Raw genomic sequence first — 16426 nt, forward strand, 5'->3', positions numbered from 1 at the left:
TCATGCCCTTGCAAAATATCCCTCTTTTCTCTCCTCTCCTGGTAGGCCTTTACCCAGAGAAGTTCAGGATGCCTCAGTCCTTTAATTTATTTTCTTTTTCTGTCATAATCAGTGTCAAGTTTGAAAGCAGAGATGGCAATAATTTCATATTTTCATGAAGGAATTCTGGGAAGGTTTAAGAAGGAAATGTGCTGGTCTGCAGTGCAGATGGTAAATGAAGATGTAGGCAGAGAAGACCATTTTGTCAAGCTGGAGAAAGGTTACTTTCAAGGGTAACCTTAAATGTCAGCATAAGCAAAATTCATGCATTCTGTTGTGAAGGAGTTCAGACAAATTTACCAAGAAAATTTATATAATGCTTCACAAATAATCTGTTTCATTCCACACGGTTAAATACAGGTACCTACCCACTGAAAAGTACTTCAATAGGAAAATTTAAAAGGCAGTTTTAAGTATGACTTTCCTATTTCAGATTTGAAGATGCTTCCTTTCCAGATTAGTGTAGTGAGCACAGAGTTATAGTTAATATAATATATTTGCTTACCTTTAGCCTTATCTCCACACTTTCACCATCTATTAATCTTCTGCTATTTTTCCTTTATTTTTCCTTCAGTGGTTGTGCTATGCCATGTGAATGTGATATGCTGGATGAATGTGTTATAAGGTGCCATGGTCTGCAGCATTAAATGTGGGGAGCAGTGTTTTGAGAAACCCTATCCAATACAAATGGAGTTGCAGGTTTCAAGGAGATGACTGGAAAGCTGTTAATGCTTGTAATTTTTCAGCTCGTGTCATATGTATGGGGGCCACATTCTTTCTCTGTCATTCAGATTTAGAGTAGGATTTCAAACAAAGCTGATACAAATGGCCTCTGAATTATACATTCTGCTGGCTTTTTTGTCCAAATGCGGAATTTCAAGATAGACTGCTTTTTTGGAAACAAAGAGATGTGTGTGTTAGAACAAACGTGTCTTTTTATAGCTAACTTATTGAGATAGAGCAGTGCAATTATACTGTGGTCAGTGACTGTCTTTTCATTTGCAATTTGAAGGAAAATTATAGAGTCCTTTTCAGTCTAAAAGATACAATTTTTGACTCACTCATAAAGAAAAAGAGATGTGCTCGCACTTACTTCCAACTGGTAGGAAGAATTAAAACAACAAAACCTACATTTCAAGATTGTAGTTTTCCTAAGTCTAAAATAGCATTGCCTACTTTTTAATTCCTTTAATGGGCTTCCTATATCTAAGTAAGATCCATAGTTTTCATTTACAAAATTTGTTAAGACTTTAGGGCCAGGTGGACACCTAAAAACGGGGCCTTGCATGTAAGAAGCATCCAACAGACATCTCAAAGACGTGTTGAGAGTCACCAGGGAGGTTTGGATATATCCAGGAAATGTCCTTCCCTGACAAATACCATTGAGGAGGCACCTGGTTGAAAACAGCAAATTGTCATAGGGAGAACAGAAATATGTCAGTGATTGCTATGATCCAGCTCTTTATTCCTGCCAAGCTATTTTATAGTCTTTTCCATGGCTCTTTGTGAGGGCTTGGACTTTGGTATGTATTTGGCACCTTGAGAACTTGCCTCAGTCAGGTCTCCTGGTGCTTCCTAAGAATTTATTTAGCTGATACCTAGAACTGGATCACAGCAAAGATTTAATGGAAAACAGAGATTTAACATCTTCCTTCCTAGAAAAACCTGAATTTAAACAGAATTAGGAAAGCTCCTGTTCAGACACATGCCTTGTGACCTAAAATGTAGGTCAAAAATCTGCAACAGCAACTACTGGAACTAGAACTAGATGCCGTAGACAGAGACATTTATAACAGTTGCCTATATGCCATCTTTTCCCCAGGTTCCATGTTAAGCACTGGAAATAGCCTCCTCTGATATTATCCCGAATTTCATGTCAGCACACATACCTTTTTATATCCCTTGTTATCAAATAATATTCTCTGTGAAAACTGGTGTCTAATTTTAGACATTTTTCCAGTCTGATGCTAACATACTTTTCTGATAACTTAAAACAGCTTAGAATGTTATTTAGCCTATTCCTGCATTCCTCCTAAATTTTTGTATCCTTGAACAACATGGAGTTCATACATAGTTTTGTCATTTTTTTACCATTTGCTTCTTGTGGTCTACATGGCTTTTGGTTTTCTAAGGGAAAACAGTGGATCAGCAAAATTCTTTAAATCTCAAAACAATGTTTCTGAGCTGAGCATTTGCATTTCCCAAACTTAAAAAAATGTGCTTACAAATGTGGCATTTTTCCATTTATCATCTAACTGTATACTATGAATAATGAATATAACCCTTACAAATTAGTACTATCTTTGTTCTCATATTTGCTGTGTATGGCTGTCTGACTGCCAACAACTGTGCCTTCTGAGCACAAATCTTGTGGGAAATCACTTTTAGTACACTCGGCTTGTGGTATTCAGACTGTCTTTTAACTGAGGGTTTACATCCAAGTTCAGAATGATCCACATCATTCCACTATTCTTGATTTTGGGAAGCTCTATAGCAGGAATGATATCACTGTTCCAGAGAGCCAACTTTTGCAGAGTATGATTATAAATTTATAGAGAGAGATATATGTTACCAGAATATGGGTATATTTAATGGTTTATGGGTATATACGGAAAATATTTCAATATTCCCCAGGGAAACTGATGTATTCTAAACAAATGTTTCATATTGGTATTAAATAAAACTTCAAATGTGTAACTAAGGAAGCATTATTTTATATTTAACTAAAATATCTGTCCAACACTTAAAAGCATAAAAACATATATATACAGGTATGTGACTGACATGTTACAGAATTTTGATAATTTGAATGCCAATTGTATGGTTTCTAGGTATCTGGTTAGGCTAGATTACTGTACTAATGGTAGACTTTTCCCTGTCTATATATTCATAATTGACATACACCCTTTAATTTTACATCTGTTCTGTGGCATCCAATAACTACTGATGTAGTTATGGTTTCTACTTCTCTCAGATTCTTTCTGAAGTCTTATTTTTAACCTTTCCAGTCCCCATTGATATTATTTTTTCCTTTTGCACTTGAAGTATTTGCTATGGTTGAACTATGTAATAAGAGGGAAAGCTGGAAACTGAATTTGTCGAGTTTTATGGCTGTATGAGTAAGAATTATGAAGGAAATGTAGAGAAATGTATAGAAGGCAACCAGGGGAAAAGCATTTGCCAAATAATTGTTTAATCATATTTGTAATACTAATGCTTGCATGCTAATTGCTTAAAAATACATTCTAACCAATTGACGTAAAGTCATTTTGATTTGCATTCATTATGAAAATCAAAAGCCCAGTCAGTCAGAAGAGAATGAATTACATAATAGAAAGTAGGAATAAGGTTATGATTCAGTGTTTGCAAGGCACCTCTGCTCCATGACTAGTGAGATATTTCTACTGCAGTGTGATTTTATGAGCCCTGGCTTTAATTTGATGGATATAAATTTGCATTCATATACTTTTTGTAATCAGGTTAACTAAAAACACCATAAAATATCTATTTTGGAAGCTTTCAAGAATTTATTTCCATTCATCTGATGGACTCAAATGTGTATAAAGGTGTCGTTTAGAAGGATTGGATAGTACAGGGCATCATGTTGATCATCTTTTCAGAAGCATTTCTGACTTGGATATTTTAAAAAAACTCTTTTAGCAAAGTCTTGTGTATTACATCACATCTGGTTGTCTTGTAAGCAGTGATTTTTCCTGTAAATGTTAGTGAAAAGAATTTTGCAAGCACTGTCATAAATAACTTTCACTTCCTCCAGTCCCGGGGCTGATGTCTTTCCTAAAGCCTCAGTTTCTCAGAGATGTCACTCAACACATTAAAACCAATAAAAGTTGTTGCTGCTGTAGAAACAGAAACATGGGGCAGTCATTTAAGTATTTTCCATGGCTGCTTGTGTCAGTAGCACAAAGAGCAAAGCTGTGATGATTAATGCACCTGTTGAACTGGGTCCCTGACAATGTCAGACTGCTCAGTGAGTTTGCTACAGTGAACTTGTCACCGGTGATTATAGCATATCCCACCAGAGCACAAACCACTGTGAAAACTTTGATAGTGATTGTCACAGTTTTAGACACCACCTTGCAGGCGACCACCTGGAGCCCTGTTTGTAAGCCTGATTGTGCTGTCGCTGGTCCAAGCTGTAATACTGAGTTGAGCAGATCATGCCTTACATTATCTTTCACCTACATACATTTCTGCACATATATCAAGAGAACTGAGGAGGAGGCAGGAAGCAGGAGACACCCACCATAAGGAGGTGGGTGTGGGAAACACTGGGAGAAGAAAAGGGAGCGTTTCCTGCTAAGAGAAGCTTTTCCAAGATGCATTGCACATGTACACCATTGCTACTCACTCTTTCCCCTCTCCCTTGGACTGTGTGCAGAGTTGTGATACTTCAGTTGTGAGGAGTCTGATGGCAGTGTGGCACATTCAGCCACTGTACTAACAATCACAAGAAGGAAAGGGCATGACCTGCTTTTCAGCAAAGCCTCTTCACTTGAGTGTTTGTTTTCATGAAGAACATGTGGACATTATAAACAGCATTTACTGAAGAACTCCAGTTACTTGAAATCTTGCTATGTTTCAGCATATTAATAAAAAATTGCTTGAGAATCATATAAAAGAAAGGCATGGCAAATTTCAGCCTGGAAGGTAATTTTATGAAACTACTCATAAGGAAAATGCCAACCCCATTTTTTACAACAATGATGCAAGTGCTGTTATTATATGAGATTAAAATTTTATAATACAAGACATTATTTTATAATATTATTAAAGTAATTTGAAAAAGATAGCTGTGCTGGAAACATCTGTTATGTGCCAGATTTAATCACATTCACTGGGGCCTTGGTCATTTTTAATTACCTGGAGAGTCAGCATATCATAAAATTGAGGTCATCACAGAGACCTCTTTTGAATTAGCTCTTACCACTCTTCATCACAACTGTCAGTCTTGAAAGAGGCTTCTATTTTGATCATGTTTTAGTCTTATCTTTAGTCTTCATTCCTTCAGCGACTCTGCATTGAGTGACAGTAGGCAAACAGGAAAAAACACCTCAATATTTAAAATGGATGGAGAACTAATAAACAAATAAGTACACTGCAATAATCATATCTGATGTGTTTTGGAATACATTATAAATGTTGTTTTAAATTGCTTTTAGAGCCTTTTCAAAGTGCCATTAAAACTGGCAACTGTTTTGTTCTTTATTTAAGAGAACATGTAAATGCATTTGTCCTATAACTTTGAGCACTTCTTTTATGTGGCTTACATTAAAAAAAAGTTCTGTTAACCAAAGCCTTGGGAGCTAGAAACATCTGATATTCAAATCTGGCTTTGTAATTGTGCTTGTGCATAGAGATCCCCCCTAAGCTGTAAACAGTGTTAGTGCCTGCTGTGCTTATGCTGAACAATTCCCTTGAATCCAAAATCTCATAACTGAGCTTTACTGGAATCATCTGGTGCCACGCATTTCAGATTTACAACATAAATACTCAACTAACTTGGAACATGTTTTATTTCAAGAAATAAAACTATGCTAAGAATGTTTATATAAATTAAAGAAAAACATGCTAAAGAAAACGCCAGCTGACACCTTCAAGAGCAGCAGATACTCCCAATATTTAAGAATGGCACCCCAAAAGAATGCAGGGCTTTGAGGTTCTCTCCTTGATCATTATCCTCGATCATTTTTAGCATAAGTCAAAATGAGCTTAAAAAATCCCAGTAGATTTATTTATTTAAAAATCAGTGGTGCTTCCTATGCATATGGAGTAGCGCTAAAAAGTGAGCGCATACAAAAACCCCTTCATCTGCATTTGCCTAACATTTTTGCTGATTCTAAATTGTTTTTTCATTGTTCATGTATGTGATTTAGCTGATGGTTCAGCACACACTCCTGGTTACCATTCATCTCTTACATATTTAGGCTGCATTCATATGAATGAGTCCAAAGCTAGAGGACCTCTGTGTTCCCAGAATAAGCAGACGCATCTCAGATGTCCATCCAGGTTTGGAATACTCCTCTCTCTGCCAGCAAAATCATTCATTCATTCGTTCACTGAAGTGGAAAGGGATCCTCCCACAAGCCACCCGCACAGAAACTAACATTCCTGGAGCATGGCCCCAGGGGTTTACAGCTGTTTGGGTAGATGTTCAGGTGGAGTCGATTAAATTTATTTGGACATCTAGGTGCAGATACCTGTACTGCATCTCATCACTTTTGGTGGAAGGCAACAGGTATTGTGAGGGCATTTTACAGAGATATCTAAAACAGAGCAGATTATTTATGCTCTAGCACTACTTCTTTCCTTCTGTTAATTTTGAAGGAATGGGGGATCAATGGCATTTCTTTAGGAATTGTACACTTGCCAACTACACCATGTTTGGTTAATGTCTGAGGAAATGAAAATTCATCATGAGAAATCAGGCACTGCTCTGGGAAATGTTCAAGTTACAGAATAAAGCTTTCCACTTGGAACCTAGTATTTCATAAATTCATCTAAATTGCTAATCATGGTTTATATAACCATGTGACTAGGATTAGAAATGGCTGCCAGTTATTGGTTCTTGTTTGATATCAGGCATGAGGTAATAAGTCCTTCCAAGCTAATGATTAGCTTGGAATGCTATGACTTTTTCTTTTCAGGAAAGTCATGACAACATCATATTTACCTAAAAGAAATATCCTTTCTTAGTTGGTAAAAATCCATGGTTGTCTTGTACTCACTAAAAACTTGGAGAATTTCAAATAGTATAAGTGTTTTCCTTGCTATCAAGTTTCTGAATATCTTCTTCCTTCAAAACCTTCTCTATATCTTCTGCATCAAATTCAGATTTCTTTTTTACACCAGTCTTGATAACTGTGCATCTCATGTATCTACATTTATATTTATTATCTCCTACAGTTCTTCCCTTGGGTCCTGTAATTCTTGTTTTGAACATTTTCCTGGTTTTCTGTCGTACACTGCACACTCATCTCCAATGTCCTCCTTTAACTGACTTATTTCTTAAAGCTTATGATTATTCAAATATGTATCAGAAAAATAGCACAATCTCTCTTTTCTTCTAATCTGAAGTCATCAGATTGCCCACAGTCTGAAACACAACAGAATAAGACAGCCTTATATTGTTAGTGCTTTTCTGTTATGGAGTCCTTAGCACAGACGTCATTAGAGGAACACAATCCAGGTTGATTTCCTGGGTCCTGCATCTCTGATGTTGGAATATGTAAAAGTTGGACACCCTGATGCAGCACTGGGGCACATAACAGACTTGCCTCCAAATCCAAGATCTTGGAGCTATAAGCTTATATTAAGTCCATGGATAAAATTATTTAAATATAGGCATAAATAAGGATAAATGGATTAATTTATCTACAGAAAATTAAACATACAATAGAATCTGATTAATTATGATTTTATTTTCTCACAATGATTGTCTTAACATAAAAAGCATAAAGAATCTAAGATCCATTACTGCCATTGCTCAATATTCCGAAAGGTCATTACAAGATTGTTTTAGCTTTAGATTGTTTTAGCATTCCCTATAGGTTGCTTATTTGAGCTTAATGAGTATTTGTGATCTGATTTCTTTGTTTCTCCATTCCATGATTTTGTAATTTCACAGTGACTCCCCTTCACCCCAGCCAAGCTCAGTAAGCCCAGCTGTGTTGTGTATGATGAAAACTCCTTCCCAAGAGTTAGAAGAAAGAGAAATATGAAAGTGGTTCAGTGAGGTTTTTTTACCCTCCAGATATGAGAGCTCAGCCCTAAAATGGTTGAGTAATGAATGGTTGAGTAATGCTCCTAGGCCTTACCAAGAGAGGCCTCTGGGAGGGGAGTCTAATAAACATGAAAGAAAGGATCCTGCAGCAGGGTTATACACGCCATACAGAAGGCCTGAACTGCAATTAGTAATGACTTGCTTGTGTTTCATGACTGTCTTTGTGCATGAATGTGATTGTCCGGTGAAAGAAGATTACCAAGAAAAGCAGAGCCTACTACAGCATTTTGTAGTTATTTCAGGGTACTTCTGCTGTTATGAAAGTATTTGGGATGTTTCAGAAAATACACATTTCTGTCTATTTTCAGAGGTCAGAGGTGTTACAAGCTGCCAGTAAAGCACAGCACATTTTGAGCCATCCCCAAATGATTGGAGACAAAATAATGGACCTTCCAAAATGTCATTTTCATTAGTGCATTTAAGCGATAAACAGAAAAACCAAAAAAAAAAAAAAGAGGTTACTTTTAAAATCAAATTAGAACAGATTGCTCTATCATTTTATAGTCTTTAAATTACAACATAGGATCACTGAAAATTTTCTTTATAAAGCTTCGGAATTGCTGGAAAAATTAGGTGTTTTATGAACAGCTGCTTATATTCTAGCCAAATATTTTTTCTCTAATGGAGTTTCTGTGTACATACACTTGCCTCTAAACAGATATTTTCATAGTATGTTTCTCTGAATTCACTTGTACCCTATGTGTTTTCTTACAGTGTTATCAGACATCTTCTCTCTATTTTCACAAGAGACTGGTGATTTTTTTTATTACGGGCACAAAACCTTTATTTGAGCTAATAGTTTTGGCATGGTTAAGTTGAAAGCACAGTTTTAATATTAAGCTGTATCTCATGGTGCTCTTAAGTTTTCCTGTAGGTTTTTCTGCAATGGAAGAGCCAGATTCACTTGATAGAAAATTATTACATGTTCTTTACTTTAAATTTTGAGATAATTGCTGTTAAATTTTGATTCATTAAAAATATACTGGTTTGACTATTACATTTTATTGTGGCATAAATAATAAATTAACTTAGTGTTCAGTATATAGGAGATGCAGATATTGACATTGGTCTTACTAAAACAGAATATGCGTCCTAGTTCAGGCAAGTCCCAGAGGCAATAGTCCTTGGAAAATCATTTTTTTGAACTAAGCTACAAAAATTGGGAGATAGATTATAACCATTGACCAACTAATGGGCTTGACAAGGAAAAATGGATGCAGTTTTTCAGTCAATTTTTCTCATTATGTTTCATTTAGTTTAAGTCAGTGAAGTTCAGCCTTAGAATACCAAAGTGAATGAAGGCAATATGGAAGACAATATCATCCAGGTGGGAAGTGATTATTCCACCTCTTAATGAAGGAATTCAATAGGTGTTATGCAAAATGGGACATTTTAGAAAGAAAAATCAGTCAGCATTTGAAAGATTTATAGAAGTTATGTCCAATCAGAATTTTGTGCTAAAGCTTGACTAAGTAACTGCTATATTTTCATTACGCAGAAACTTACTGGGGAAGAGGATTTAATGAGTCATTAGTATTTTCTATTCTTTGACATTCAGTAAGAGCTATCACATCTTACTGTTGAATACTGATGCTTCCGTGTCCTCAAGATAGACACAGTTGATGGAATATGCTGTGAAACTCATTTTTCCTCTTTGCAAGGAGATGTAATTTTAGGAGCTGTTCCAAAGAAAATGCTTTTACAAAATACAGAAATGAGGCTTATAATGAGACTGAGATCTCAGTCCTGTTGTTTTGTCCTTCTTTGCCTTTGGACCATCTGGCAAGCAGCCAAAACCACAAGGCAGAACACCAAGATGCTCAAGTTTGGGTAATCATGTTCTTGCAGCATCCTGATTTCCATCCCCACTCACCTGACCTCAAAACAGCAAGCTGCTGGGAGATAAGTGAATATGGGTGGGGATTGGCAGTGGGCATTACTCCATGCCTGCTGCTCACTCTCCACCTCTAGAACTCCAGCCCAGTTTTGCTCAGCTTGGGTCAACAGGAATCCAGATTCCTAATAAAGAAAGGATATGGTTTGAAATTGCATGTACTGCACCATAAATAAATGCTGACAATCTCTTTTTGCTGTGTGACTAGTGCATGCTCTGCCTGTGGTTTACTCTCTTACAATGTCTAGCTGCATGGCCGGGGAGTTAGACTGCTTTCAGACTAATCAGAAAGTCAATATACTCCTATTGCCTTTTAAAGGTTAACGTACATTCAAAAAGCAGGGATCAAAGCAGACATCTACAGAGAACCAAGGCCAATTAAGCCCACAGAATCCTCTAGGTTGCTTTTTTTGCCTTTCAAAACAGTAGTTCCTTGACAGGTTAAAGATTTTCCTTTTTCCCCTCTTTACCTCAAGGGTTTATTTTTTTCCTCTTCATTTCTTGCCTTTTCTATTCATCCTTTGCTCCATGACCTCTAGTCATTTTTAATAAAAAATTACTAAAGTTATTTATTGTTTAATCATCATAATTTAATTTCTGTTTCCCTTAAACCTTTACAAAGTCAAGTGAATTCTGGGGTAGGTGTTCATGGCAGGATTTCTTTTTGCACACCAAAGGTATATGAGGGTCTCTTGCTTACCTGATGATGTGAGAAAGATGTTTTGATTATAGAATCATAGAATGGTTTGAGTTACAAGGGTCCTTAAAAGTCATCTATTTCCAGCCCCCTGTCATGAGCAGGTACACCTTCCACTAGACCAGGTTGCTCAAGGCCCTGTGTAACCTGACCTTGGACACTTCCAGGGATGCACAATTGTTGGGTTCACTACAAAATTAGAGCTGGTGTTGATCCTGGACCTGTTCAGTCCAGTTACAGTAATCCTGATCTTCCTCAGACAGGTGCTGGGAAGAATGCCTACAGATGGGCAACTCCTGTCTAAGGTCATACCACTGAATTCTCTTCCCATTGAATTCAGGAGAGATGATGACTCCTGAGCTGGAAAGGTCAAAAAGGGGTCAGAAGGAAAGGATAAACAATTACCCAAGAGCAAGCTGGTTCCTCAGTCCTGCTCTAAGGGTCAAGCAACCCCAAAGTGCAGTAGGAAACTTGTGGTACTCTTTCTTCCGTGTTAGAACTAGCTTTCTTACAGATCTTTTAAGTACCACCTTGTGGTACATAAAAGATCTGTAAGGCATCCTTCTGACTCCTGCTAGACCAAGATAAAAAAAGGATCAATATTCCTGCAGCATGCACAGGCAGTGTCACCTGCTTCTTTACCTGAACTGCTGCAGGCTGTCCCTGCCCTCACATCCTCCCTAACAGCCAACTGAGCAATTTCAGGTGATCTTGTATCTCCACAAGTTAGCAACATGCTTATAGGAAAAGGGAAATCTCCAAGCCTTTTGGTTATTGGGATGGTTTCAGATCCAGAGACTGGATGCTGTCGAGGTTCCCTCAGAATATTTTTTCACACAGGCCTTCATGAATTATTTAGCACAGATCAGCACCAAATTTCTTTGGCTGCCAGACAAGACAGTATAGTTGACTGCTGGAACTCTTACCAACAAGTAAATATTATCTTTGCTGTAATCAATTGCAATGGACTGTGGAGAACCAATATACAGCAAAAGACAGGTCTAAAATATTACCAGGGACCACCTATTCCCTCACCCTTCCCTGGCTTTCAGAAGCTGACGTGGTGCAGTTTCTCAGGCTACAGGGATCAGGGTGAAGGCAAAGTAACTATTCTGCAAGTGGGCCCAGGTGTGGCTTGCTTTGCCTTACAATCTGTGGGTATGTGTACTTGAGTTTCTAAATTCAAATTAGAAACATGCTTGCGAGAGAAATCTCCCAAAGGCCTGTGAGTTCTCCACATCTTGATTTTCATTGTGGAACTGTTTGGGAGACATGGACAGGGTGACATTTGTGTTAAAGTATTCTGAACACATCAGGTGGTCTCGTGGAGAACACCTGATGTGCTCCAACCTTTATGGGCATCCAGTTGGCAACACCTAGTCCAGAGTTCTCCTCAGGACACACATAATGGGCTGTCAGGTCCTTGGCATCAAATATTATGCTGCCCAGATCAATTGCTCTTGCACCGCACCCCTTGCTAATTGACCCTGGCAGCTACTGCAGTACCTAGAAGCTACTCATAAGTACAGAATCCATCTTCCCAAGTGAGATAGAGGCTGTGACAGATGTCACATTTAGGACAGCACATTACATAGATTAATTCCCCTAGATGGAAAAGATCATTCACTTCATCCTCTTAAATGTAATTCATGTGTCTGTAAGTTTAAAAAAAATATAAAGTGACTGGTACCAATATATTCCCTCATCATTCTAATGCACAAATTCAAACATTATAAAGTGACCAAAAACTCTTAAGACAATTAATTTCTTCCCTCTTACTCTCCAAGCAGCCTCCATCATTTGCAAACAAACGGGATTCTTCTTTTGCCAGGACACCTGAGAGACGCACATCAGTGTGGGGACTGAGAAGGGACATTCAAAGTCAAAGTTCGACTTAGGCTGTTTCTGCACTAGGTGCCCATTTCCCTTTGAGTGCATCTGGACTTTAGACACCAAACCTTAGAATACTGTACAAAGAAATGCGTCATTAGTGTTATTGACTCTTGCCTTTGCTAGGATCTCACATATTACAGTTCACATCACTGATTCACAACAGTTTGCATTGCCAGGAATCTTCAATGACGTGCTTAATTAGGCAAATCCAGGCTGAGTTAATCTAGAAATAGGACCTGTATAAACAGCAGAAATTTAGGTTTGTGATTAATATAGCAAATGTAATTCTGCCATGTAATTCAAATTATGTGTATGTCATATCATAAATCTAAGTGCTTCCGAAGTCTGTAGGCTTCGTGCCAGCATTAATTTTTGTAGAAAGTAAGAAATATTTCTCTTGTGTTTGATTGCTTTTTAAAGTCCAGGTCTGATATACTCTCAGAAGTTTGTCCCAGTCTGCTGTCTTGTGATATTTAATGGAGTTTAAAAATAAAAATTTATGCCTACATATAGTTTGCTTATGTAGGTGAAATGCATTACAAAAGAACATGAGGTATTTCAGACTTTAAAGCTTTTTGTTAAGACAAACTATGACAAAGTTATATTTAACTACTTTGACACTAATTTATGAAAATACATTAAATTTTAAAGATTGAAAATAGAAACTTTTTTCATTTTTCAGTATATAATGCATACAAATGTGCCCTGAAAAATATTCTCATGAAGCAGACCACCCACATTAATCACTCAAGGAAGAGCTGATTTTCTATTTCATAGAGATATAAATTTAGAGATCTAAAGCAAAAATTCATATAAAAGTTGTTAAATTCCAAACTCTGCATAATAAAGATTACTAATACTATATTGGTTGTCTGATTCAGAACTTATTCTCATGACCTGGTACACAGCATAATCAGGACTGAAGTTTGTGCTGTCTCAGGTTCATGGGGTGAGGCATTAAATTGTCTTGTGGATATGGTCTCAATATGGGGCCATGATGCATTTACCCATTGTTAGTATTTCATTTATTTATCAGTCTGGAGTTTAAACTAATTGAAGGTGATGCAGCCAGGAGGTGTCAGGGAGAAGCAGATCATAGAAATGTAAAGTCGTGGAATGGTTTGGGTTGGAAGGGACCTTTCAAGATCAGAGAAGATAGAATCTTCTGCTAACTCTGGCCAGCAGTGATAAGGCAATATTGCTTGAGCTATTTTCAGATTTGAGGATAAAAAATGAAGTTTCAGTGACTGTGCTTAGATATCATGGATTTAGGTTTTAAGTTATCAGCTGGATTTAGCTTCTTCAGAACTCAAAAATACAACTGAACTTTCACACAAACACAAACTGTCTTCTTTTACATTCTGGTTTTAATGAAGTAACAGGAAAACAAAAAGAAAATGAAAACTTGAGTCTCAGTAAATTAGACAGCTAATTCCTGCCAATAATTGGCAGTCAGAGTCTGGACTCACTACACAATGCATTCCCAGAAAAGGACCTACTTGGGCACAGCTTCCACTCGCCCGGTCTGGCAGCTGTGGAGCACCTGTGGAGCCAGCACAACATCTGCTGGGAGTGCAAGCACACACACACACAACCCTCTGCATTTCTAGAAAACACAGTGGCTTGGGAACAAGTGTGTCTGTGTTCGGCAGTGTGGATGCAGCCCACACTCTTTGGTATGTGTCCAGAGAATAGGAAAACCAGCACATGTAAACAGGGACCACAGTTGTCTCACTTTCTCTAGCCTTCATATTCACCTGTTTAGTATTGGCTGGTGTCTTCAGGAAGGGTGATTGAATATTCATAAGTAAAACCTAATACGTATCAATTCTGATCCTGCAGTGCCTCCAGATGAAGCAGTTCTAGGTAATGGTCAAAAGAAGCAACATAATCACTAGCTTTTTGCTAGGATTGGGTTTTTTCTTTCCTTCTCATGATTTTTAGTTAGTACTTCTATCCCTTCTACTTAACATGGAAATGTACCAAAATTGTGAAGAAACAAAGCCTTATCTCTTTGAAAAATAAAAATTATTATTCCTGCACAGCTGATCTGACAAAGGGATTACTCAGATAATACAGTGCCTTCCTGCCATCTTGTGGCACTGCAGGGTTTGCAACTCCCTGTTTGTTGTACTGTATAATTTTTATTTCAAATTAACAGTTTTTAAGTTTCAGATGTCATCTAGTTAAACAACACACACACACGAAGAGTGAAATCTTGCTCTAGCTAATTGCAGTGTCCAAAATCTTGTTGATTTTTAAAAGTTACAGACTGTATTAATTGTATTTATTTCAATGTCTTATTATGTCAAAAATGAAAACAAATTGAAACTAATGTAAAACTGGGTTTCAGGTTAGTAGATTAGGTTACTGTTATACTGAAATAATCTGCAGTTATGTATGAAATAATACCTTGCATTTGTATTATGAATTGATCTGTATTTTTCATTTGGGATGCTTTGTTGGTTTTCAATATAGCTGCCTCCTTTTTCAAGTCTGCCTGAAGGAAAGGAAAAATGCATCTTTTGTATGACTTCAGAGCCTGCAAGAGCTTGTTCAATGTTTACTTATTTTTCTAAAATAAAAGAATGTATGAGATTGTGGTACTGTCCAATTTTCTGCTCCTACTTTTAGGCTGGAATCACCAACTCGATCTCTGAGCATGGATGCACCACGAGGAATTAATATTAAAGCACAAGCTGGGAATATTGAAGCGCTTTCCCAGATGGATATCAAACTGCATAGCAGTGATGGCGTGGTGAGTGCAAGCCCTTCTTTTCCATAACTGTGGTTGATCTTCTGTGTGACTGTAACTTCAAGTCTTTTTTTCAAGTTCTGTTAATTTAATTCCTCAGGTTTTAGGTGGCAGGATATTAAAATTAATAGTGCCAATAATAAAACTTTTATTTATGCAAATAATACGACCAACAGACATAATGTTGTATTAGCTTAGAGAGATGCTTTCTAATGAAGCTTGGATACTGCTTAGCTCCCTCCTAGCGCAGTGATTCCCAGGCACCCCAGTGGGGAATTTTGGCTCAGAAGCAGATGCAGCCCTAGAGTGGCAAAATTAAGGAGTGAAGCTCTGCAGACATTAACAGCAGGCAACATGCAGCAGCCTATTTATCCCCTCTGCAAGGCTGTACAGTGCCAGTTCTTCCACAGAGGAACTACAGACCAACCCGTGTCCATCCTTAACCAGCTGGCTCCGTGGTGAGGCCTCAGCACTCAGGCCAGGACAGACCTGGGTCCAGCAGCAGTGCTTGTGTCCCGCTCTTCTGTGCACAGGCAGGAACCCTGTCGCTTACCTTAGAGTCAGAGAGTGAATTGTGCTGGGAGGGACCTTAAACATCATCCAGGTCCAATTTCCCCTGCCATGGCCAGGGACGCCTTCAAATAGACCAGGCTGCTCAGAGCTCAATCCAATCTGGCCTTGAACACTTCCAGGCATGGATCATCCACAATTTCTCTGGGCAATCTGTTCTGTGCCTCACCACTGAAAGAAGTTCTTTTTTATATCTAATCTAAATCTATCTTCTTCCAGTTTAAAACCTGTATGCCTCATAAAGGGTCCCTCCCCAGCTTTCTTGTAGGCCCTCTTTAAGTACTGGAAGGCTGCAATGAGGTCTCCCTAGAGCCTTCTCTTCTCCATGCTGAACAACTCCAATTCTCTCAGCCTTTCCTCACAGGAGAGGTGCTCCATCCCTCTGAGCATCTTCGTGCCCCTCCTCTTAACTCACTTCAAGAGACCCATGTCTTTCTTATTTTGGGGGCCCCAGATCTAATGCAGCACTGCAGGTGGGCTCTCACCAGAACAGAGCAGAGGGGCAGAATTCCCTCCCTTGCCCCTGCCCATGCTGCTCCAGTTGCAGCCCTGGATGTAATTGATTTTCTGGGCTGCAAGCACACATTGCTGGCTCATACATAGGTTTTCATTTGTCAATACCCCTATATCTTTCTTCTCAGGGCTTCTCTTAATCTATTCATCACCCTGCTTGTTTCCATTTTGGGGATTGCCCCAACACAGGTGCAGGACATTGCACTTGGCCTTGTTGAACTTCACAAGTTCTCTGCTGAGAAGAGGATAGGCACCAACTTATTC

General features: G+C 38.1%; 1 protein-coding gene across 4 annotated transcripts in view; it reads left to right on the forward strand.

Moving 5' to 3' along the window:
* SGCG (sarcoglycan gamma) overlaps nt 1-16426 on the forward strand; it is a 106042-nt gene that overhangs the window by 85891 nt on the left and 3725 nt on the right. For all 4 annotated transcript variants that reach the window (XM_063149035.1, XM_063149036.1, XM_063149034.1 and 1 more), the window contains one exon: nt 14959-15082. In XM_063149035.1, coding sequence (XP_063005105.1) covers nt 14959-15082 — 124 coding nt within the window. The remainder of the gene's footprint in view (nt 1-14958; nt 15083-16426) is intronic.

Source organism: Melospiza melodia, chromosome 2 (assembly GCF_035770615.1).
Source record: "Melospiza melodia melodia isolate bMelMel2 chromosome 2, bMelMel2.pri, whole genome shotgun sequence".
NCBI classification, from domain to species: domain Eukaryota; kingdom Metazoa; phylum Chordata; class Aves; order Passeriformes; family Passerellidae; genus Melospiza; species Melospiza melodia.